Below are 25,709 nucleotides of genomic sequence, written 5' to 3'. Positions count from 1 at the left end.
AGGAAAGGAAAGGAAAGGAAAGGAAAGGAAAGGAAAGGAAAGGAAAGGAAAGGAAAGGAAGGAGGAGGTGGGTAGAGTGCTGCTATGCCTTCCCAGGCTACATCATAAAAAGGTACTCTCTCTGGGGAGGGCCTGGCCAACTACAATGCAGTGAGGACACTCAAGCAACCTATAAAGAGGCCTCCCCGAGGAGAAACTGAGGCCTAACTCCCTGTCCCCCTACAAGTAACAACTTGTCAGCCTTGTGAATCAGAAGCAGATCCCCTAGCCCCAAGGCAAGCCTTCAGATATCTGTAGCCCCAGCTAAGATCTTGGGTGCAAAGTCATGAATCCCTGAGCCAGAAATGTCCAGCGAGGCCCACTCCTCAATCCCTGATCCACAGAAAATGTGTAGTAACAAATATTTGCTGTTTTAAGTCACTAAATTATAGGGCATTTATCACATAGCATTAGATTAGCAATACAGCAATGGAATGAGAACAAGATAATGGAAAACTTTGTAAGTGTCATGTGGTCTGGAAAAGGAATGGAATATGAAAACTACCTAAAAACTTCTTCCCTCCAGAAATAGAGCATTAACAGCACTGCAAAGCCACAGGATCAATTACAGAAAAATGACGAAAGTTCTTTCCTAGGTTGTCAGTAGTATGCTTCAAAAAGTAAAATAATATTGGGGCACCTGGGTGGCTCTGTCAGTTAAGCATCTGACTTTGGCTCAGGTCATGATCTCGTGGTTCGTGGGTTTGAGCCCCGCATCAGGCTCTGTGTTGACAGCTCAGAGCCTGGAGCCTGTTTCAGATTCTGTGTCTCCCTCTCTCTCTCTGCCCCTCCTCCTCTTATGCTCTGTCTCTCAAAAATAAACATACATTTAGAAAGAATTTTTTAAGTAAAATATTAAACTACAGACATGCACAATATGGATGATTCTTACAATGCTGAATTAAAGAAACTAAACACGGGGCACCTGGGTGGCTCAGTCGGTTAAGCGGCCGACTTCGGCTCAGGTCATGATCTCGCGGTCCGTGAGTTCGAGCCCCGCGTCGGGCTCTGTGCTGACAGCTCGGAGCCTGGAGCCTGTTTCAGATTCTGTGTCTCCCTCTCTCTGACCCTCCCCTGTTCATGCTCTGTCTCTCCCTGTCTCAAAAATAAATAAAACGTTTAAAAAAAAAAATTTTTTTTTTAAATAAAAAAAAAATAAACTAAACATAAAAGAAAACATGCTGTAAGATTCATTTACATAAAGTACAAAACCAGGCAAACTCATCTACATGTTAGAAGTCAGGATAATGGCCATGCTGGTGAGTGAGGAGTGGGTAGTGACTGAAAGGAAGAACAAGGCAGGCCTCTGCTTGTTGTTTCCTGATCTGAGTACTAATTACCTAGGTGTGTTCAGTTTGCAAAAACTCATTGGGCTGAACAATTAAGATACATGCAGCACTTGGCTAACTGTGTATTTTAATAAACCATCTTTGGGGAAAAAAAAAAACTCTGACCAGATATTATTTATTATTGCTACTAGGAATAATAACTGAACCCGTAATTAATGCTCTTCTTCAGCTACAGGCTTCTCCTAAAAAGCCTGACTACAAAGAAATTTGATAGTTTCATCATATGCATTAAAACCATTAAAAAAAAAAATCAAGTTCATACTCCAGGAACAAGAAGAATGCTTTCTAAGCAGAAAATTCTGAGACAATTTAGGGAAGAAAGTAGTACCTCTCTCCACCTCCACCCCAATGCCTGCTCCCCACCCCCACGAATAAAGCAGGCTGGGCTTTCCCCTACCCTCTCAATGCATACGATCCTCTGGGTACTTACTACCCTCTCCCTCTACCCCATTAAGTGATAATAAAGAACTTGAGGGTGATGCCCACCTCCTCCATGCTCAGGGAGACTGTAAGTCCTAAAGGCTCCATCACAAGACTGAGGAAAATGGAAAATTCTAGGATTTATGAGTATCAGAGTATTTATGAAGATGGTCTGAATAATTGGAAAATTTATCATGAGGTCTTTTAAAATTCCATTAAAAACCTAAGGAATAAAAATAAAATATTCCTGGGGCACCTGGGTGGCTCAGCTGGTTAAGTGTGTGACTTCAGCTCAGCTCATAATCTCACAGTTCTTGAGTTCGAGCCCCATGATTGGCGCTGTGCTGACAGCTCAGAGCCTGGAGCCTGCTTCAGATTCTGTGTCTCCCTCTCTCTCTCCCCTCCCCTGCTCATGCCTTGTCTGTCTCTCAAAAATAAATACGCATTAAAAAAAAATTTTAATAGGGGCGCCTGGGTGGCTCAGTCGGTTAAGCGTCTGACTTCAGCTCAGGTCATGATCTCACAGTCCATGAGTTCGAGCCCCGCGTCGGGCTCTGGGCTGATGGCTCAGAGCCTGGAGCCTGCTTCCGAGTCTCCCTCTCTCTCTTCCCCTCCCCTGTTCATGCTCTGTCTCTCTCTCTCAAAAATAAATAAACGTTAAAAAAAAATTTAATAAATAAAATAGTCTTTATCTTTCAATGTAGAATATCATCAATTAATTAACAACGGTGATACTGTATGACCATTAGTTTAAGAAGTACTTTTATAATTGTCTATGAACAAAGGGCGTACTAGGGAAAACACACACTCATACACACAGACTTCAAATTGTAAGCTCCCTACTTTATTTACTAAAGGCCCCTCTGAGGTAAGGGTTGTGCCTGACCCATATTTTTAGCCCAGCAAATGCTTACCACTATTTACCGGAAGAGCCACTCCCACTTAGCTGTCAAATATCCACTGCTCACTGAAAACACACCACACATACAGGGTACAAACCCATCAAAACAAGCTCCCCAGCTCACACCAATTAGGATGGCTACTCTCAAAAAAAAAACAAAAACAAAAACAAAACAGAAAATAAGTGATGGTGAAAATGTGGAGAAATCAGAACCCTTGGATGGGAATGTAAAATGGTGCAAGATGCTCTGAAAAACAGTACAGTGGTTCCTCAAACATTAAACCTAGAAGTATGGTATGATGTGGCAATTCCCACTTCTGGCTACACATCCAAGAAAAACTGAAAGCAGGGTCTTACAGAGATACCTGTACATCCATGTTAAAAGTAGCATTATTGATGCACGACAGCCAAAAGTGTGCAACCCAAGTGTGCATGAATGGATGAAATGGATAACAAAGAAGGAAATCCTGCCATCTGCAACAACATGGAAGAACCTTGAGGACATCTCACTTCTATGAGGTAACCAGAGTAGTAAAATTCATTGAGACAGAAATTTAGAATGGTGGTTGCCAGGGGCTAGGAGAAGGGGAGAATGGAGTTGTTTAATGGGCAGAGTTTCAGTTTTGCAAGATGAGAAAGTTCTACAGATCTGTTCCTACAACAATGGGAATACACTTGCACTGAATTGTACACTCAAAATGATTAAGACGGTAAATTATATCATGTGCGTTTTACCACAGTTAAAAAAAATTATTTTAAATCCTCCAAACCAACCTTATAAGATTATCTACTTATACAGATGCCCAATCTGTACCCCCTAGTCTTCATCTCAATGCTTTATTCTCTAGTCTCATATTGGGATGCAAGAAAAACTGCTCTTAGGATTACACAGTGACTTAGTTGATGTAGTCATTTCAGCACTCATAAGACAGGATCTCTGTTTCACTAAAAAGTGAAATGAGACTCTGAGAAGTTAAATGCTGTGCTCTAAGTCATCCAACTATTAGTACCAGAGCTGAGATTTTAAATGAAGTTCCTAAACTGATAAATGAGACATGTTCCTGCTGCTCTTAAAGAGGCTTATACTTTAGTGAGGAATTTATTTCTTCCATCAATTCAGGTATTCAAATAATATAGGGAAATGAAGAGAAATGGAGAAGGTGGAAAATATGAGGGCAGCACAGAGCAGAGCTAGTCAGCCTCAATGTTCCATCACTGGTACTGTTACATCTGGCTGATTCAACAAATATTTGCTGAACACCTACTACGTGCAATGTTTTAGGTGCTGGGGATATATCAGGGAACAAAGGCCTAAATCTCAAGGAGTAGAGCAAGTCCACTGAGTCATCTCTAGCTGACTTTCCAGCACAAAACAGCTGTCTCAAATGTTCTTCACACTTTCGAAGCCTCTGACCCTCATGTGTCGCACCCTTGACGGGCACCAACCTTACATCCTACTTGACTCAGAAGCTAAGGCCACCTGGCAAAAAATCCCCTACATATACTCAATTTGGCATGGTTTTACAGTGATGTCTGTTCCCATAGTATCCTTCTCTTAAGCTAAGAAGACCTCCTCTAACCTTCCCATCTGTGATCTCACAACATGCACAACTGCACCAGAGACAATGGAGGTGCAATACCAGTTAAAGGCCTGCTCCTTCTTCCTTCCCTGGGGCCTTCTTCCCACAAATATCCCTTCTTCTAACACTGCCAAACTAGCTAGCAGAAAATAGATGACAAGATGATGTTCACTACAGAATTTAAATCTGTGAAAGAGAATCAAAAAGACTCCATCAAGAGCATGAAAAGGCAACTCTCGGAATGGAGAAGGTATCTGCAATACATAATTCTAAAAAGACTCATGTCCATGACCTATAAAGAACTCCTATTATTTATTAAAGACAGAAATCTCACCTGAACACTTCACAAGAAGACTGTCAAAAGTTTTGCTGATATAGTCATAAAGTAATATGAAGAGCTAAAATCATCCAGGGAAATGGCAAACAAAATCCACAATTCACACCCACCAGAATGGCTAAAACTAAGGTAGAAAATATCAAATGTTTTTGAAGATATGGAGCAGTCTGAACTGTAATACACTGCTAGTGGGTGTGAATATGATTTAACCCCTTTGGAAAATTGTATGGCAACATCCACTAAAGTGGAACCCATGTATACATACCCTGTGCACAGCCATTCTGCTCTTAGGTATACACCCAACAGAAATGTACACACATGCTCATCAAAACATACTGCACTAGAATGCTTATGATAGCACCACTAATAATGGTCAAAAACTGGGAACAATCCAAATGAGTATTAACCAGTACTTAGGATGAGTTACTATGGTATAAGTCATACCATGGAATACTAATACTAATGAGAATGAACAATTCACAACTACAAAAACATGACACTGAATAAAAGAAGCCAGATACAAAAGAAAACAAATATGTTGTATGATTCATGTGAGGTACGAAATAAACTGAATCTACGCTACACATCAGAATAGACGTTACTATGGAGAATGATGGGAAGGGAGTTCAAGGGGGAGCTTCTGAGTTGCTGGGGTTCTGACTGTTGATCTGGGCACTAGTTATTTACATGAGTGTAGTTTGTGAAAATTTACCAAGCTATAAGCTTATGATATGTACACTTTTCTAAATGTTTATTATACTTCAATTGAAGTAAAAAATATAAAGGGGGGAAATGCTGAAAAGAATAATTATCACAAAACTGAGGATAGTGGTGAACTTCAGAATGGGATTTGATAAGTCACTTCTAAGGTACCGATGATGTTTGGGGCACCTGTGTGGCTCAGCCGATTAAGCATCTGACTTCAACTCAGGTCATGATTTCATGGTTCATCAGTTTGAGTCCCAAGTCGGGCTCTGTGCTGACAGCTTGGAGCCTGGGGCCTGCTTCAGATTCTGTGTCTCCCTCTCTCTCTGCCCCTCCCCTGCAGGCACGCATGCACATGTGTGCTCTCTCTCTCCCTCAAAAATAAATTAACATTTTAAAAATTTTTTAAAAAGAAAAGAAAGGTAAAGTAATTCCAATGCTATCTCAGAACACAGAAAAAACTTCCAAATTCACTTTATGAAGAAAGTATAAGAGTAAACCCTACACCTGTCAAAAGATTGCACAAATATATAGACTAATATCATTTATGAATATCAACACAAAATCTTCAAACATTAGCAAACAAAATCCAACAGCATATTATACAAAATAATACAATATAACCAAATACAATTTATTCCAAGAATGTAAGGAAGGTTCAATATAAGGAAATCTATTAATATGATCCTCATATTAGTAATGGTAATGAGAAAAAAAATCATATGATCATCTTCATGGGAGGCAGAAAATACATTTGACAAAATTCACTCATTTACGTTAAAAAAATCAACCAAAATAGGAAGTGACAGATACTTTCTTAACGTAAATGAAATACACCTCAGTCCAATGCTAGCATCTTACTTAGTAGGGAAACATGAGGCTTTCCTGCTCTAGTCAGAAACCATGAAAGGCCAAAATATTATCCAATTTACATTTTTATAGATTAGCATTAAATTCTAGGATGCTACACAAATTTACCAGTTCTTGGTAACATTCTGCTACATTCTGCCTGCTGGGGTAACCAGAAACAATTCTTGAAGTTTCTCTAAAACTTCGGCCTTTTTATGAATATTTCTGTCTTACGCTTTCTTGGTGGCAGGAAATAAATGGCTCTTCCTAGCAGTTATGTCAGAGTGACAATCACAAATGTTCTTTCTTTCCAGCTCCTTCTGGACTAAAGAAAGAATTTACAACACTTCCAAAGAATATCACTTTTATCATCATGTGGATGGTAAGTAATCAGAGTTGTCCTGAAAGGATGCTCAAAAACATCAGCAAAATATATGACAGGTGGAATGGCCCAACAAGAGGATGAATGCTTCTCACGACAGCTCTAGATAGATGAATCTAGTGTTGCTGTCAAGTGGTTTTTCACTGATCTGAAACATAACATCAAATATTTTTATATGCCTCTATGGTACTGCAAAACTTACAGGAAAAGATTACATTGATCTTTAAAAAAAAATCTGCTTCGGGGAGACTGGGTGGCTCAGTCGCTTAAGCATCAGACTCCTGATTTCAGACCAGGACATAATCTCACGGTGGTGGGATCAGGGGGTCAAGCCCTGCACTGGACTCTGTGCTGAGCATGAAGCCTGCCTGGAATTCTCTCTCTCCCTCTCTCTCTCTGCCACTCCCCTGTTCACATGCATGGACACTTTCTCTCTCTCAAAATAAATAAACTTAAAAAAATAAAAATAAAATAAAAACACATGTGAAAAATCTAATCACTTGAGGTAAACCAGTACTTTGGTACAGTGTAGGAAGTTCCAACTTAAGAGCACAGAACAGGGGTGCCTGGGTGGCTCAGTCATCAGTTGGGCGTCTGACTTCGGCTCGTGGGTTCGAGTCCTGTGTCGGGCTCTGTGCTGACAGCTTGGAGCCTACTTCAGAATCTGTGTCTCCTCCTCTCTGCCCTTCATGCTCATACTCTGTCTCTCAATAATAAACGCTATTTTTTTTTTTTAAAGCACAGAACATAATCATTTCCTCAAGCGTTTGTGAGCTTTTAATATTAAATTATTTTGTTAGTTTTTAATAGGGAGTTCCCCCAGTTTTTTTTTTTTTTAATTTTTAATGCTTATTTTTGAGAGAGAGTGCAAGTGGAGGAGGGGCAGAGAAAGAGGGAGACACAGAATCCGAAGCAGGCTCCAGACTCTGAGCTGTCAGTATAGAGCCCAACACATGAACTCACGAGACGTGAGATCATGACCTGACGACCTGAGCCAAAGTTGGATGCCCAACAGACTGAGTCACCCAAGGCCCCCCCTCCCCGGTTTTTGTTTTTAAGTTTATTTATTCTGAGAGAGAATGCATGTGAGCATGCACACACACAAGCATGAGCGTGCACTTAGGGGAGGGGCAGAGAGACAGAGAGAGAGACAGAGAGAGAGAGACAGAGAGAGAGACAGAGAGAGAGAGAGAGAGAGAGAATCCCAAGCAGGCTCTGCCCTGCCAGCATCAGCATGGATGCAGGGCTCAAACTCACAAATGCACAAACCACAGGATCATGACCTGAGCCAAAACCAGAGTCAGACGCTTAACCAAATGAACCCCCAGGCACCCCTCCCCATTGTTTTAGATCTCAGTAATGACTACCCAGAGGTTTCTCAGGTAAGCCACACTAAAATGGATAGCTTTCCAGTAACGGAAATAAATAATCCATACACGATACCTCTTTATATATGTGTACATATGTATGCATATATACACATGACCAAACACATGTGCACACACGCTAATTTCATGTAATGTCTCTGCGGGCAATGACAACATTAGAGCTGGAAGGGACTTTAGAGATTTTACCTAAGCACTTAATTTTCAGATAACAAAAACCAAAACCCGCAGAAGCAAAGTGACCAGCATAAGCCCATGAAACATGTCAACAATGGCAGGGATGGAGGGAGTCTCAGGTCCCCTGACACCCAGGCCAATGTTCTTTCACTTGCCTCAAAGATGCCTTTTGTGACTTCTCCCAAATTTCAACACACCCTCGTACAAGCACCTTTCTGGGACCCAAAAACAACTCTTTAGTGAAAAGGAACTAAATCTTAAACTACAGAAAAATTGTAAACATAGTTCATCAAACTTTTACTCTCTGAAGCATCTGAAAGTCTGTTAATAATATGATGCCTCATTACCCCCTTATTAGGGGGTATTTAGTGTGTATTTCCTACAAACAAAACGAGACCATTTTCCCACATAATCATAATGCAAATACCAAAATTGTTAACACTGGCACATTATTACAATCTAGTCTTCAGGCCCCCATTCAATTGTGCCAACTGAGACTCATGAATCACATTTAGCTGTCACACCTCGACTCCATCAGTCTGGAACAATTCCTCAGTTTTTTCTTGACTTTCATGACCCTGACATGAAAATTACAGGCAGTTATTTTGTAGAATATCCCTAACCTAGGGTTTTTCTGGTGTTGCCTCATGATTAGATTTGGATTATGCTTCAAATTCTTGGCTGTTCCTATTCTGAAGGAAAACATGGAGGGTGCTGAGCTCTATATCTCAAAACCAAGTCAGAGATGGTTTTTTTTTTTTTTAATGGGCAAAAGTTAAGACAAGACACTTCACCAAAGAATAGATATAACTGGTTGGTTGATATGCACAGGAAAAAAATCATCATTAATCATGAGGAAAATGCAAATTAAAATTATTATGCAATACCACTTATAAACTCACTAGATGGGATACAATCAAAAAAGATGGACTAAACCAAGTGTTGGTAAGGCTGTGAAGAACTGGAATGCCTCATATATCACTGATGGAAATGTAAAATGGTATAGATGCTTTGGAAAATAGTCTGGTGGTTTCTTAAAAAATAAAAACACTATTTTCAAAAGTGTCAAGGCATTGGAGCCAAAGGAAGTCCGAGGAAATGCTCCAGCCTTAAGACGACCAAAGAGACAGGACAACTAAATGAAACACAGATTGCTGAATAGGGTTTGAAGAGGAGGAAGTAATAATGTGTCATTGTTAATTTCCTGATGGTGGTGACTGGCTATGTTACAGTTATGTAGGAGATATTTCATTTGGTAAAAATACACATTGAAGTGTTCTGGTGACATGAGGCACTGTATGCATCAACAATTTACTCTCAAATAGGGCAGGGAAAAGGCTTTTTTGTATTGTCTTCATAATATTTCTATACATTTCATATTGTTAAAAAAGTTGTTAAGGGGCACCTGGGTCGCTCAGTTGGTTAAGCATCGGACTTCGGCTCAGGTCATAATCTTGCAGTTCATGAGTTCGAGCCCCGCATCGGCTCTGTGCTGACAGCTCAGAGCCTGGAGCTGGCTTTGGATCCTGTGTCTCCCTCTCTCTCTGCCCCTAACCCACTTGCAGTCTGTCTCTCTCAAAAATAAATAAACATTTAAAAAAATTAGGGGCACCTGGGTGGCTCAGTTCATTGGGTGTCCGACTTCGGCTCAGGTCATGATCTCAGGGCTTGTGAGTTTGAGCCCTGCATCAGGATCTGTGCTGACAGCTCAGAGCCTGGACCCTGCTTCAGATTCTGTGTCCCTCTCTCACTCTGCCCCTCCCCTGCTCGTGCTCTGTATCTCTTTTAAGAATAAATAAAACATTTTTAAAAATTTAATTAAAAAATAAAATTAAAAAGTTGTTAAATGTAAAAAATTGTGTTAAATGTGTAGCATTAAAAATGCTTAAAATTATTCTGTTACAGAAAAAAAATGCCTTCCTCTTTCCATTCTATACTCTTTAAAGACTTTTTTTTTTTGAAATGTTTGTTTATTTTTCAAAGAGAGAGACGGAGCATGAAAGGGAGAGGGGCAGGGAGAGAAAGACACACACAGAATCTGAAGCAAGGTCCAGGCTCCGAGTTGTCAGCAGACAGAGCCCAATGCAGGGCCCCAAGCCCAAGAGCCAGGAGATCATGACCTGAGCCGAAGTCTGATGCCCAACCGTCTGAGCCACCCAGGCACCCTCCACTCTATACTCTTAACCCATTTTATAAAAGTTTTCTTCATACTACTCACCAGTAAGTGAAACATTATGCGCTTGTAACAGTCTACCTTCTCTACTAAAAAGCAAACTCAAGATCAGGGACTAAGTTTTGTTCACCACACTATTCTCAGTACCTAGAATAGTGACGAGTACATAGGGTATTCATATTTGTTCAATGATTTAATTTGTAATTTTATTATGGTTTAAAATAAAATCACTATTATCCCCTCCCCTACATATACACATTGCTTGCCCTATGGCCCATCAGCTCCACTTCTAAGTAACCAAGAGAAATAAAAGCCAAATGTCCACACAGAAACACAGATGAATGTATAGCAGCATTATCCATAATAGACAAAACCCAAAAACATTCCACATTTCCATAATCTAGTATATCCATCCAATTAATTACTATTTAATGACAAAAGGCAATCAACTACAGATTCTGGGAAGGACATGGATGAATTTCAAAACCTGTTTAAGAAAACACCAGATACAAAAAACTGTATCTTGCATGATTCCATTTTCATGAAAGTTCAAGGACAGGCAAAACAGAAAGCAGATCAGGAATTGTCTGGAGGTGGTAGTAGGAGTGGGAACTGACTGCAAATGACAAGAGGGAACTTTTTGTAATGATGGAAATGTTCTAAAGCTGGATTGCAGTGATGGCTGTACAACTTAGTTAATTTACTAAAAATTATTGAACTGAACACTTAATTTTAGGATATGTTGATATAGCTATTTTAAAATAAAAGGCAGACAGCTAGAGAAGCTTCCTTTTGCTTGCTATTTGGACAATTTTTAAAAAATCAATGTCATATTAAGTGATGGATAAGGCTATGTGCTGTAAGGAGGGATATAAGCATTTTAAAAGAGCTTGTTGGGGTGCCTGGATGGCTCAGCTGGTTAAGTGTTCAACTCTTGGTCTCAATTCAGGTCACGATTTTCCAGTTTGTGAGATCGAGCCCCAAGCTGAGCTCTGCACTAACAGTACGGAACCTGTTTGGGATTCTCTCTCTGCTACTCCCATGCTCATGCTCACTCTCTCACACACGCTCTCAGAGTAAATAAACTTTAAAAAATAGATGAGAGCTTGTTTAGCCAAATTAAGGTCCAAACTACAAAATGTAAGACCCTGATAATTAGTAGGAGCTGCAATTTTCATTTTCTGTCCATTTGTTTGACTCTTCAGGTTGTCCTTAAAGGGAATTCTCAATATCTGTATTAGACTCATACCTGGCCACCCTTCCAGCACACTAGCAGGAGGCTCTAAGAGTACTTAGGCTTGGAAAAACCACCTCATTAATGCTAGTAATTGAAATAACCTTACAAATTACAACTACAGAGTTTGAATTTGTGTAGATGATCCTGACTGGTTACGAAACTATTAATATTCTTGGTTAGGATACCCCACCAACTTTTTAGTTGTCACTCAGTTTTATTTCTTACAACAAAATATGATTCTTAAATAGAACAATTATGCTATGGCTTCAAATTCTCAAAAATTATTTTAGGGGACATATGTAATAAGAAACACTTATGTTCTGCTTAGTATAGAAAAGAAGCACTTAGTATAGAAAGTGCTTTCTTTTCATTTAATAACAATAGAAAGAATAACCCACTTAAAAAATTGGTTTGTGCATTCAGCTTCCCAAATGCAGAAAAACAGGAAGGCCATTTAAAATTAAATGACATATGGGGCGCCTGGGTGGCTCAGTCGGTTAAGCGTCCGACTTCAGCTCAGGTCACGATCTCGCGGTCTGTGGGTTCGAGCCCCGCATCAGGCTCTGGGCTGATGGCTCAGAGCCTGGAGCCTGCTTCCAATTCTGTGTCTCCCTCTCTCTCTCTGCCCCTCCCCCGTTCATTCTCTGTCTCTCTCTGTCTCAAAAATAAATAAACGTTAAAAAAAAAAAAATTAAAAAGAAAATAAAATTAAATGACATATCTAGTGACTTAAAAAAAAGTATTTTAGACTTGTGTTGGGGATAAATGCTATAAAAAGAAATTAAGGAAAACTCACTGGAAAGAAGTTAACACCAAGGCCCTGACCAGGCCTCTCTTGTAACCCTCTCTTCAAGCCACTCCCATTCCACCAGGCATCCCACACACTGTAAGCTCCCTGGGCCACATGTTTATTTCACTGATGTACCCACAAAACTACAACATGTCTAGTGCATATGTTATTTGTTGAGTTAATTATAACTAGGAAGCCTAGATGGGAGTTAGCTGCTCAGCACAGAATGATTTTATAACAGTACTTTTACTATATTACTCAGTAATTTATTTCCTTACCTGCCTGCCCCAAACACTAGTGTAACATTTTTGAGGGAGATCAAGGAACATGGCTCAGGGCCTGGCACATAAGATGCTCTCTGGTCATTCAATCAAACAGGAGAGGCATATGCCCAAGATCACACAACTGGAACCTGATAGACCCAAAGTCTAACCATTTTATTTCTGCATGAGTTGCTTTATACTCCACGAGACTGAGTGAGGTGAGAGAGGATCCAGGTCTTACCAGGTCCATTTACTTCAAGGGAATAACAATTAGAGCATTAACCAGGTATGAGCACTCAGCATTTCACCTACATACTTCATTTAATCCTCATGACACTGAGGAATACAACACTATCCCCTTTCTACAGATAAGGAAAACAAGACTCAAGTTGGATAACCTACAGCAGTCACATATCTAAGTAGTAAAAACCCATGCTCTTACATGCTCCATCATACAGGCTTCCAGAAAAAAAGTTAAACCTTGGGAGGAAGCCTGTGGCCAAAGATCAGAATGCTGGCCTCAGACAATCTGGTCAAGAAGTCACTCAGCAGATGTTGTTTCTTAGCTGTTTACTTTATTGTTAGGCTGCATAACTCATACATGTGTTACATGTTATATATGTATCAAATATTAAATAAATTTTAAAGATACCACCCAGTTTAGGGGCCACCCCTATAATGCCAGATATAGAAAAATAAAAGAACTCTAAAAGCAACCCAAAGCCCTCCTTCTGCTTCAACTACTTCTCCCTCTCCTCTCTTCCCTTCCTTCCCCACAGGCTCCAAAAAGCAGGGAAAAATTCCAGCCTGGAGAAGAGCAGGGGAAACAGCACCAAGAACTAATCCGGCAAGTTAGCACTCAATAAGAGGCATCTTTTGACTACCCCCACCTCATACCTCATACCTTAGAGAAGTCCAGCCTTTTCAAATGATTCCACCAGCTGACTGGACCAGAGGTGGACACCATCCCAAACTGGATCAGATTCTCTACCCCAGGAATTAGATTTAGAGTGCTCTCAGCCTCTAGTTGTCAATGTACTAAAGACACATACCTTGGGGGGCGCCTGGGTGGCTCAGTCGGTTAAGCGGCCGACTTCGGCTCAGGTCATGATCTCGTGGTCTGTGAGTTTGAGCCCCGCGTCAGGCTCTGTGCTGACAGCTCAGAGCCTGGAGCCTGTTTCAGATTCTGTGTCTCCCTCTCTCTGACCCTCCCCATTCATGCTCTGTCTCTCTCTGTCTCAAAAATAAATAAACGTTAAAAAAAAAAATTAAAAAAAAATAAAAAATAAAAAAATAAAGACACATACCTTGGGGAACCAAGGGTAAGCTCTCTTCTGCCAAATGCATGGGGATGTGTTGAAAAAGGAAAAAAAAATCTCTGTGCAGAGACTAAGGGTGCAAGTTGATTTTGTAAATGTCAAGAGAGAAGGAGGTAGGTACGCTGGTCTATTTTCTAGTTCCTGGTTACAACCATACTTGAAGCTTTAACTGCACTTCCTATCCCTGAAATACCATAAGAAAGAGCCCTGAATCTTAATCACAAGTTCCATTTCTACAGTCATTTTCTATGAGACAGTGCATGAAACACTCCAGCACCTTACACTACCTTTCAATTAGCTAGCTCCAAGTTGTTCTTCAGGTCCCAACTTAAACACCACTTCTTCCAGGAAATCTTCCCAGACTATTCAAAACATTTTAGCTCCACCTTTTATACGCCCCGGTGGCACTGTGCACCTCATCATACTCGGTGTTATTCTTTTCCTGTGGGACTATAAACACCACAGAGTAAAACCACCTCTTCTGTTCAACACTTTGATCCTATTGCCTAGCACATAGGCCAGGTACACACTTAATAACATCATTAAGTGAATGGAAATCAAGAAACTGGTAGACGTAGGTAGAAAGGGTGAGAAGAAATCAACACTAACCTCCTGATAAAAAAGTTTGACCCTACCTCCCTCATCCTTTCCAAGTATCCAGTTTTTCCCTTTTCTACCTCCCTACAGCCCCAAGTTAGCTCTGACAATTACCATTTTATACTTCGGTGCCAATGCATTCAGGAACCGGGGCTGTAGGAAGTATGTTTCCAGATAGCTTGGTATAACAGAGTAAAACCTATCAAAAAAAACAAAAACAAAAAACAAAAAAAGTCACAGATTTGGGGGTCTAGATAAATCTCAATTCCACTATATATATATTGGCTGTGAACCCTGGACAAGTTACATGAAATCTGGTTTCTTCATCTATAAAATAAAAAAAATATCTATTACCTCAAAGATGAGAAAGAAAATGAACTTGAAACCACAGTACCTAAAACAAGGCAGGCTTGTGCAGGTCCCTACCCCCACACCCTACTTCCCAGCTCCTACTGGCCATGGGTTCAAAACACATACACTGTCCTAACTAAGAATCTGAAAAGTGCCTTGGAGAATCTCTGCTGGCTTTCCAATGCGAGGGAGGCCCAAGTAGTGAAAGAGAAACAAAAGGGAAGAAATAGCATCTCAGGGTTAGGTAGGTGGGTACAGTGAACTGGATACGGGGTGAAGTAGCTCTGGATGTTTGTTGGGGAATCAGTTCTTTTTTAATTAGTAGGTACCTTATTGTGAACAAAATGGAAAATATTATATGGTTCCTGGGAAAACTGGGACGCTTTTTGTAAAAATGTTCTCATAAATACTTGATAATGAAAAACAAATTAAATTCATGGAAATGGCTTATCAGTTATAGCTAACCACAGGAATTCTACACTTTTTTTTTTTTTCTTTTTTAAAGAGAGAGAGGGTGAGAGAGAATCCCAAGCAGGCTCCAAACAGCAGCACTTGATGCGGGGCTCAAACTCCCAAATCATGAGATCATGACCTGAGCCAAAACCGAGTCAGAAGCTCAACCAACTGAACCACCAAGGCACCTGAAGAATTCTACACAATAGGGATGCTATTAATATCAAAATCAATTTTGTTGAATAGCTTGAAAGTACTCAAAACTTTCAAAAACACTGAATTTTCTGTTGCTCATGTAAACTGGTGTACTCAGATATTTGAGCTCCCAAAAGTATCCAAGAGATTTCTTCATTAAAAGTTAACAGATTGGCATCCCAGTGGCTCAGTAAGTTGAGCATCCAACTTCAGCTCAGGTCATGATCTCATGGCTCATGAGTTCAAGCCCTGCATCAGGCTCTGTGCTGATGGCATGGAGCCTGCTTTGGTTCTTCTGTCCCCCTCTCTCTGCCCTTCCCTGCTTGCTCACTCTCTCTCTAAATAAATAAATAAATAAATAAATAAATCTTTAAAGAAAAAAAAGAAGGTTAACAGAGGCTGCTGGCTGACTCAGTTGGTAGAGCATGTGACTCCTGATTTTGGGGTCGTGAGTTCAAGCCCCATGTTGGGTGCAGAGATTACTTAAAAATAAAATTTTAAAAAAAATTAACAATTGAGGTACCAGGGTGGCCCAGTCAGTTAAGTGTCCAACTTCAGCTCAGGTCATGATCTCACAGTTTTTGGGTTCAAGCCCCACGTTGGTCGGGTTCTGTGCTAACAGCTCAAAGCCAGGAGCCTGCTTTGGATTCTGTGTCTCCCTTTCTTTCTGCCCCTCCCCTGCTCATGCTCTGTCTGTCTGTCTCTCTCCCTCTCAAAAATAAACACTTAAAAAAAATTAACAATTAACAAGCAAAACTAAGAATCTGATCCCAGATCCATTTGTCTTGAGCTTCAATAAATGATATACACTACTGCTAGTCTTGCCTTTCAAACAGGTAGTACAAATGACCTAGCAGAGTTTTAGGAAGGGAGGGAGTGCTAACAGCAGACAGCAGTAAGGGTATGTTTATGGAGGAGATGAGCCTTAGAGGAAGTCAGGACTTGAACAGGGCCCGATGTTTTGCAAAGGTTGGAGGGGTATACTGCTAGCATCCTGACAGGACAATTCTCCTGCACAGGGACTGTACCACGCACTGTAGGTCGTTTAGCATACCTGCCTCCACCACTACAAATGGAAGGCCTATAACATTCCCCAATCAATGTAACAACCAAAAAAAACCCAAAGCAAAACAAAACCCAAAGACATTTCAAAATACCCCTGGAAAGGGGATAAAAGTCATACCCACTGAGTAACCCTAGATAAGCAGAAAGAAAAGAGAGTAAGCAGAGCAGGTAGAAAGCATAAAAAAGACAAAGAGGGGAACATAATTCACAAAATTTGAGGAGGAACTGGCAGAGACAAGACTATCCTTTAATGACTCTCACTTAACAAATGAAACTGAACTCCTCAGTAAACAATGTCCTTCAGGATTTGACCCTGCCCATCCCACTGTCTCAACTTCAGCTTTCTCCTTAAGGCACCCTATACTCCTGCCATCCCAAACAACTTGTGGTTTTCCTGACCTAATGTGCTGCTTTTGCATGTACATTTTCCTTTACCTAGAATGCACATTCAAGGCGAAATCCTAATCATACATCAACACCCAGCTCAAAAGTCTGTGAAGCCATAGAAACAGCCCAACAGCTCCACATCACTCAGGCCTCCTTTTTCTCAAATCGTTACACATATTCTTTCTGAATGGACTGGTATACTCTGTATTACTGTTCAATTCCATACAACTATTTGGACTAAAAAGTACTACAGGGCAGATACCATGGGAATCCTGGCACATAACAGGTGCTCAATAAATATTTTCTGAATTACCTTATGTGAAAGTTTTTAGAAAGGCTAAAAAGTGATACAAGCAAGGAGACAACAGGTATTTCCTGTTATTAAAAGCATATATTTTCTCAACTTTGATCTTTGGTGGCACATCATTTAGGAACCATACAGGCTGGGATGCTCTATCATTTCCTAGCTTTGTGTCCTTGGGCAAGTTAACTAACATCTCTCTGTCTCAAGTTTCCTCACTTTCATACAGAGCAACCACATTTGCAGTGTGGTTATGAGGATTAATTAATGTATACAAAACAAACAGAAAGTGCTGATTTAAACGGTGGTTCTACTAGTCTGCCATAATCAACAAGTTTTAGTAAGACAGGATGTTAAACCATTAGGAAGATGATCACACTGAAATTTTGCTTGAATCTTTTTTTTTTTTTTTTTAGGAGAGTAGAAAAATCAACAAGTCTAGTAGCTTGTCTTCAAGCTGCATTGTTTGTCCTCTACAGTATTCAATGCCAATCCCTTATGACTACAGTCTCCCTTGGTTCCTGTGATGATGTGAATTCCTGGTTGTCCTGTCTCTGTAGCACACTTCCTCTGTCCTCTTCTGCAACTTGTCCTCTATTGACACCTAAAGTGAGGCACTTCTTTGACTCAGTTCTGACATATTTTTCTCATCTTATCCACTCTTAAAGTATCTCTATTTCAACTAGTATCTCTATGGAGGTGACCAGTATGATGTCTCAATCATATTCAGGAAGTATTTCAAACTCAACTTACTCAAAATACTTATCTTAGTTAATAAATGAACAAGCATGCACAGCTTCAATTTCTCCTCTGTCATACATTTTTTTTTTTCTCTTTTTCTGATTCTTCTACGTCTCACCAGTCCTCAGATTCCTATTCCTTTGCCTATCTCTTAATAATATTTGTCTGGGTTATCTTTGTCCTCAGTAGTTCTTCAACCTTTCTGGGACAACGGACCCCTTTGAAAACCTATTGAATGTAATGGATTGTTTACTAAAACGATGAATATACACATCTGCTTGCAATTTCACTTAATCAATGACCTCAAATAAGAATCTGTACTCATCCATGCAAGATTACTACTTACATAATTTTCACCTCCAGTTTCAACTTCCCTCTTCTAAATTTCAAGATGCCTTCTGGATATAGCCTAAATGGCCTACAGTCATCACAACTTAACAAGTCTGAACTCACTATTTCTCCCTAATAAGCCTGCTCTACCTCCAGTATTTCTCCTCTGATAATAGCACCACTATCCTCCCAGGCTCCCAGCCTAGAAGTCTTAGAATTAACAAATATGCCCATATGCAATCTCAGAAATCCTGGTCTCAGAAATCCCTCTTAAATCCAAAACCCATCTCTAAGACTCTTACCCTTTAAGACTGCATTATCCTTTACTTCTTCCCACACTTGCCATAATTCAGTCTTTCTATCTTACTTCAGAGAAGAGCCCACTATGGATTTTTTTTTTTTTTGAAAGATTTTATTTTTAAGGAGTCTCTACACCCAACATGGGGCTCAAACTTACAATCCTGAGATCAAGAGTTGCATGCTCTACCAACTGAGCCAGCTAGGCGCCCCATGGACTCAATCTTAATAAGGTCTCTCAACACCTCTGTTACCCTCCAATGCCACTTTATCACTTCACACCCAGGCAGTTACAATAGCCTAATTGATTCCCCCCACCAAATTTTTTTCTATCATTTCCACCAGTGTTGATCTATCTTCCCCCAAAAAATCTAAGAATTGACCATGTGACTGCCTGTTTTCAAAATCACTGATGCTTCTTCATTGCACAAATATACAAACTCAGTTTTGCCTTTAGAGTCCTCTACAGCTTGCCACCTAAATACTTTCCCAAGATTAGATTCCACAACTCAAACTGTCACTTGAGCCAATTATCCATCAAAATCATACCCACTCTTAAAGACCCAACTCAAACTCCACTCTTCATCTTTATACCCTCCATATAATGATTAGGAAAGGGCTCTGCACAAAAAAGGCAAAATTCCTAACTGCCTGAAAATCTTTAACTCTGTCGGGAAGTGTCACATTTTTAAAAATATCACTATTTAAATATTAACATTTCATTCAAGAAGCCCCCCATAAACAATCAACATTTATTAAATGCTAAGAATGTGCAATGCAGATTAAATTCTTATTTAGATGAGGATAAAAAGCTATAACCTGGACCCAGAATTATAATTCCAATTATACTTATATTTGGATTTTACTCAGGAAAGGAAAATTACAGTAAAAGCTATAACCTGGACCCAGAATTATAATTCCAATTATACTTATATTTGGATCTTACTCAGGAAAGGAAAATTACAGTAAAAAAATTACTTGGCATTAGGGGTGCCTGAGTGGTTCAGTCAGTTAAGAGTACAACTTCGGCTCAGGTCACAATCTCACAGTTTGTAGGTTCGAGCCCCACGTCCAGCTCTGTGCTGACATTTCAGAGTCTGAAGCCTGCTTAGGATACTATGTCTCCTCTCTCTCTGCCTTTCTCCTAGTTGCTCACGCATGCATGCTCGCTCTCTCTCTCTCTCTCAAAAATAAACAAACATCAAACAAATTTTTCAAAAAAAAGTACTTGGCATCTCCTCTGACAGAAAGTCAAGTAAGTCTATGACAATGACAGAAATACTTACTATATGTAAGTATAGTATGTAATACATACTATATGTCATGTATATGACAGAAATACTTACTATATTATCTTCAGACTGGTAAAAATCTTATCAAGAAAAAACAAAAAACAAAAAACCTTTCAAGTGAAGTGTCCTAAACCTAGATTTTTTCAGTCCATATTTTACATGTAGGATTTTTTAAAAGAGCCCAAGGACTTGATGGAAAATTCTGAGCTTCTCATGAGATGTGTTTACCAGCATACGTACCAGCAGGTGCAATAGCAATCAGATGTATGATAGAGAAGTGATGCTGTGGGCAGTACTTTGTTACCTTCTAGGGCATTATTTCTTTTGACCTGACCTAATTTAAATTCTCTTTTGGCTCCTAACTCTCTGAGTTCACTACTTTTCACAGTTGTATATGTGAAGCACTTTGATCCTCAAGAAAATGAAAATGGTCAAGATTCAATTAGACTTTTTTTTTTTAAGTCTTTCTAAGATACTTGTTAAAACATGCCCTTTATGGCATTTCTAAAATCACAATCACTCAAATTTGAATACAGTTCAAAAATATATTTACTTACAACAGTAATATACGCTAAAATTCTGAAGTTATTAATAACACCACTTAAGGACAGTAGGGTATAATAGAGCTGCAGCATTTGAAATAGGACCTCAGTCTACAATCTCAAGTCTGGACTCTACTTGTATGACCTAAGAATCTGCTTCACTTACAAATACTTTCTCACCTGAAAGAGGGATATATCACCACCTTTTCCTCCTTCGAGGTGGCTGTTCAAATAAAATGAAATAATATACCTAGAAAAGCACTTGCCAAGTGTTCAATATATATTAGTTTACTTTTTCATTCAAAACAAAACACACTCACAAGAAGATTTAGGTGTAAGGGAGTCTACACTTCCATTAAGTCCTCATCACAAAACAATACAGCTAGTTCGAAGAACTACAAACGTTTCTGAGGGATATGGATCAAGATAAGGGAGGCTGCATGTGATTCTACAAGAATTCCATTACGGGTGCATACATATTGACCACTAAAACATTAATAGGAAAAGTCCACAGCAATTGTGCTAAAACGTCTGAATACATTTCTGCTGGCAAGAGAACTCACTCGGGGTCAAGAAAAAAAAAAAAAAGAGTCAGATCAGGCCCAACTCCAAACGACTCTAATAAATTAAGAGAGCGGTACTGGCTTATTCTTCATGAAACGCAAACAGTATGGGTATTAAAATCCATTTAAAAACTTCAAACTTAAAATATTTCATAACTAACACTGCTGCCACGAATGCTTTTTATAGAAAGCCTGCGCAGGAGAGCACCGTTAGCATCACCGAAAAAAAAATTTAACGAAAGTCGAGGGAAACGGGAGAGGGAAGATCATTATTTCGGCGTTCGGCACACATGCCGAGGCGAACCCCTTTCAAGACCGCGGCCAACACCACCGTCGACAAGCCTCTGAAGGAATTCCTGGCTTTACAATCGGATGTCAAAAAGAAGGCCACGATGCTAGCAAACTGGGAGGTGGAAGGGGATGAGGGACCGCTTCCGTTCCCTTCCCGGGGATCCTGGCTCTAAACTCGGCGCTGCGCCCGGGTCTGGGGGTCCCCGGGTGCTGGCCTCCGCCCCCTACGCCCCTCCCCGCGACAATCGAAGGCCGGCCCGCGAACCGCCGCGAGCAACACCCAAACCTCGACAGTCTCCCGGGCCCCGCCTGAGGCCCCCGGCGCAGCGACCACAGTGAAGTCATGGATTGGGGTCGCAGCGGCGCCGGAGGCCGGGGCGCGGACGAGGCCGCGGCTGCGTCCGCTGCGTCCCCAGGCGGTGGGGTGGGCGGGCGTGGCCCGGCCTGCGAGCGGGCGTGGACACTCACCACACCATGCCGTAGGCGCCCTCGCCGATATACGAGAGGTTGGTGTAGCGCGGCCCCACGTCGAACACCTGCCCGCGGACCATCTCCGGGCCCGCGCCCGCCGCCGCCGCCGCCGCCGCCATGTTGGCTGCCGGGCCGCCGCCGCCGCCGCCTCCGCCGCGAAAGGCTCGACGTTCCGCGGCCGCCGCTCGGCCCACGCCGCGCCTCTCGGAGGGACCGCGCCGCTGCGGGTGCAGCTGCCGACGCTAACCGGGAAAGAGCAAGGAGGGAACCGTTTAGGAGAGCAACAGGGCCTACGGCCACTCGGACCGACTGCCTGCCTGACTGACTGACGGGCGGGCCGGCGGGCGGAGGGAGGGGCGAGCGCCGAGGAGGGCGCCGGGGCGGAGCGAAGAAACGTGTACGAGGATTGGCTCCCCCCGCCTCGGGGCGGGGCTGCAATGGCCAGCGGAAGCGGCGAGGTCTGGGCGGAGCACTGCGGCGGCAGAGTCACCGCCCTGCGTGGTCACGTGCGTTCGCGGGGGAGTTGGCGCGGGAGGCGGCTCTGGAGAAGCAGAAGGACACCGAGGCGTCAGGTTGGGGTGTATATCGCTGAGCCGGAGAGACTGTCAGGGAAGGGAAAGCCCCGGAGCGGGGTACTGACTGAGTCAGGGAACGACCTAGGACAGCGCATGAGGGACGCCAGCGCACCACACACCGGCCACAGGCCTGCAGCAGGCCTGCGCCAGTCAGTGGCCCGCACACAAACTTAGAAGCCTTGAGACAAGGACAGAAACCGAAAGGCTTGACCGACCGAGACCACAAAAGACATTTGAATACTGAGAAAGTGTGAAACACAAAGGTGGAGACTAACGTGAGAGATTTCGGATACGCTAATCAGACAGGTTCGTTCAACCAATGTTTGTTGAACATCTATATTATTCTGGGCATCAACATTCTAGTGGGAGATGATAGATAAGAAAGAAAGAAAAGAGAGGTAAAAAAAAAATACTCAAGTTGTAATAAGTACTATGAAGAAATATAAAGCAGGGTAAAGGGTTAGAAGGTAATGGAGAAAGACATTGAGATTCAGGGACTGAGGCCCAGATAGGTACAGATTGACAGAAGCTTAGGACATACTGAAACAAATGCAAGGATGGAAACGCTAAAACCCAAACAAGATGTAGAGAAAACGAGACAAACAAACTGAAGCCTTGGAAGTACTCACAAGCAACAGAGGCTGAAAAATAAATATCAGAATCCTAAAGCAAGTGAAAACCAAGAATAGCTAAGACAATGAAACAAATGATGCAGCCACTGCTTCAGAGCCATTTCCCAGGCCATCTGTGGAGAGGGAGGGAGTAAGGATGTAAGATCCTGCATCCCAGTTGTCCAACACTAATCTTGAAAGCCTTCAACTCATGACTTCTACACATCAGCAAATTTCAATTAGTCTCAAAAGTGAATAGGCAAACTCTTTAAAAACCTTGTAGGGAAGTAAATATATGGCACATGAGATAAGAAATGAAGTGCCAGAGGGGCGCCTGGATGGCTCCATTAGTTGAGTGACCAGCTCAGGTCATGATCTCTCTGTTTTTGAGTTCTAGCCCCGCATTGGGCTCGCTGCTGTCAGCACAGAGCCCACTTGGAATCCTCTGTCCCCCTTTCTCTCTGCCCCTCCCCTGTTCGCTCTCTCTCTCTCTCTCAAAAATAAACATTAAGAAAGAAAGAAAGAAAGTGCTGGAGCCAAAACTTACTCCTTGAAACATACTTAGTCCACTAAGCAGAACCCAGTTTTAGAATACACCTCACTTTTATTCTTTATTAAGAAAAGATTGTATCTTTTAAAGAACAGGCCAGTACGGGCTCCTGGGTAGCTCAGTCGGTTAAGCAGCTGACTCTTGATTTCAGCTCATGTCGTGATCTCACTGTTGTGAGATCAAGCCCTGCATTAGGCTCTGTGCTGATGGCAAAGAGCCTGCTTGGGATTCTCTCCCTCTCTCTCTCTCTCCGTGCCTCCCACTGTCTCTCTCTCGCTCACTCTCAAAATAAACTTAAAAAAATAAGAATAAATAATTAATTAACATTAAAAAATATTATTTAAAGAACAGGCCAAGATAAATGGAGTGTACTGTGAAATGAAAACCGTAGTAACTGAAGTAAAATTCAATAGTGCAGTAAAAAGCAGATTTGACAATGCAAAAGAACAAATCATCAATACAGAAGATAAATGTGAGAAAAATTCAAAGTGATGGAATTCTTTAAGAAAAATTGAGTAGGAGAACATCAAGCTATAGGCATTGCTCAAGAGAAGACAGAGAAAATCAATTACAGGCAATAATTTAAATTATAATAAAACTTTCCTTAGTTCTGAAAACATCTGAGGTGCAGGTGGAAAACTGAGGGAATTCCCTGGGATCCAGAAAAATTAAGCATAAATCAACTTCAAGATGTAATCTGGAAAAATGTGTAAATCTCAGCGATAAAGAACAAATACAGTCTCCAATAAGGAAAAAAAATTATTTATTAAAAAAAAAAAACACTTGGGGCACCTGGGTGGCTCAGTCGGTTGAGTGTCCGACTTCAGCTCAGGTCACGATCTCACGGCCCGTGAGTTCGAGCCCCGCGTCCGGCTCTGGGCTAATGGCTCAGAGCCTGGAGCCTGCTTCTGATTCTGTGTCTCCCTCTCTCTCTGCCCCTCCCCCGTTCATGCTCTGTCTCTGTCCCAAAAATAAATAAACGTTAAAAAAAAAATTAAAAAAAAACAAACAAACAAACAAAAAAAAACACTTGTTGGGGTGCCTGGGTGGCTTAGTCAGTTAAGTGTCCAACTCTTGATTTCAGCTCAGGTCATTATCTCATGGTTCATGGGGTTGAGCCCCAAGTCAGGCTCCATGGTGACAGTGTGGAGCCTGCTTGGGATTCTCTCTCCCTCTCCCTCTGTTTCTCTCCTGTTCGCCTGCCCTCGCTCTTTGTCAAAATAAATAAATAAACATTAAAAAAAAAAAACACTTGTTTTTTTTTTTCAGATTCCTCCTTTGTAATAATCAAATGCAAAAGGAAGATGGAAAAGATTGACAGCACTCTGAGGGGGTAAATTGTAACCTTCCTTGGATGGTTTTATTCCCTCCAATCCTGAGTTCCTCCCAGCTCCTAAACCATTACTCAGAATCTCTTTCCTGAACGCCAGGTCAGCTTGTCTATCTACCCAACCTATACCTACCTACACAACCTATACCTACGTACACAACCTACGCAACCTACATAACACTATATGACATCCCCACAGATGCTTCACCTCCACATGTCCAAATTGCTGATAGCTAGAGCAGGAGTTCTGCACTCAAGAGTGCTAGAGGGTTTCAGTTTTGCTGCTCCACTTACTACCTGCATGACCTTGGCCTCAGTTTCCTCACTCTTGAAGTGAAGATCATAATAGTACCTACCTCATAAGTGTGTTTTTTGTACAGAATAAGACAACATATGTAAAGAGCCTGGCACATAGCAAGTACTCAATAAATGTTATCTTTTATTATTATCTACTCCACCCAAACCTGATCCTCCTCTTGTATCTGTGGATAGCATCACCACCTGGATACTCAAACTGGAATTACCAACTCCTTACCATTTTCCCTTGTTGCCAACTCTCACCTCCCCCACTTCCTGCATTGAACCAGTCACAAACTCCTGTAAATTCTGTTTCTTTAACATTTCTGAAATCCTGGGGCACCTGGCTGGCTCAGTTGGTGAAACATGAGCCCCATTTTGGGCATAAAGTTTACTTAAAAATAAAATCTTTAGGGGCGCCTGGGTGGCGCAGTCGGTTAAGCGTCCGACTTCAGCCAGGTCACGATCTCACGGTCCGTGAGTTCGAGCCCCGAGTCAGGCTCTGGGCTGATGGCTCAGAGCCTGGAGCCTGTTTCCGATTCTGTGTCTCCCTCTCTCTCTGTC

The 25,709-nt window shown here is 41.4% G+C and overlaps 1 protein-coding gene across 3 annotated transcripts in view; it reads right to left on the bottom strand.

Annotated features, from left to right (window-relative positions):
- Nucleotides 1-22,134, bottom strand: part of MAPK1 (mitogen-activated protein kinase 1) — a 108,623-nt gene extending 86,489 nt beyond the window's left edge. The window contains exons 1-2 of one of the 3 annotated variants that reach the window (XM_049620536.1): nucleotides 21,780-22,134; nucleotides 14,618-14,702 (exon numbers count right to left, since the gene is read on the bottom strand). In XM_049620536.1, coding sequence (XP_049476493.1) covers nucleotides 14,618-14,702; nucleotides 21,780-21,901 — 207 coding nt within the window. In that variant the 5' untranslated portion in view covers nucleotides 21,902-22,134. Of the gene's footprint in view, nucleotides 1-14,617; nucleotides 14,703-21,779 lie in introns of those variants that run through there. The other 2 variants (XM_049620537.1, XM_049620539.1) reach the window with 2 other exon arrangements.
- Between the last annotated feature and the right edge of the window lie 3,575 nt (nucleotides 22,135-25,709).

The sequence above is a fragment of the Panthera uncia genome, assembly GCF_023721935.1.
Source record: "Panthera uncia isolate 11264 chromosome D3 unlocalized genomic scaffold, Puncia_PCG_1.0 HiC_scaffold_8, whole genome shotgun sequence".
Classification (NCBI taxonomy): domain Eukaryota; kingdom Metazoa; phylum Chordata; class Mammalia; order Carnivora; family Felidae; genus Panthera; species Panthera uncia.
Note: the sequence above shows the minus strand (reverse complement) of the source record. Positions and strands in the feature narration are given on the sequence as shown.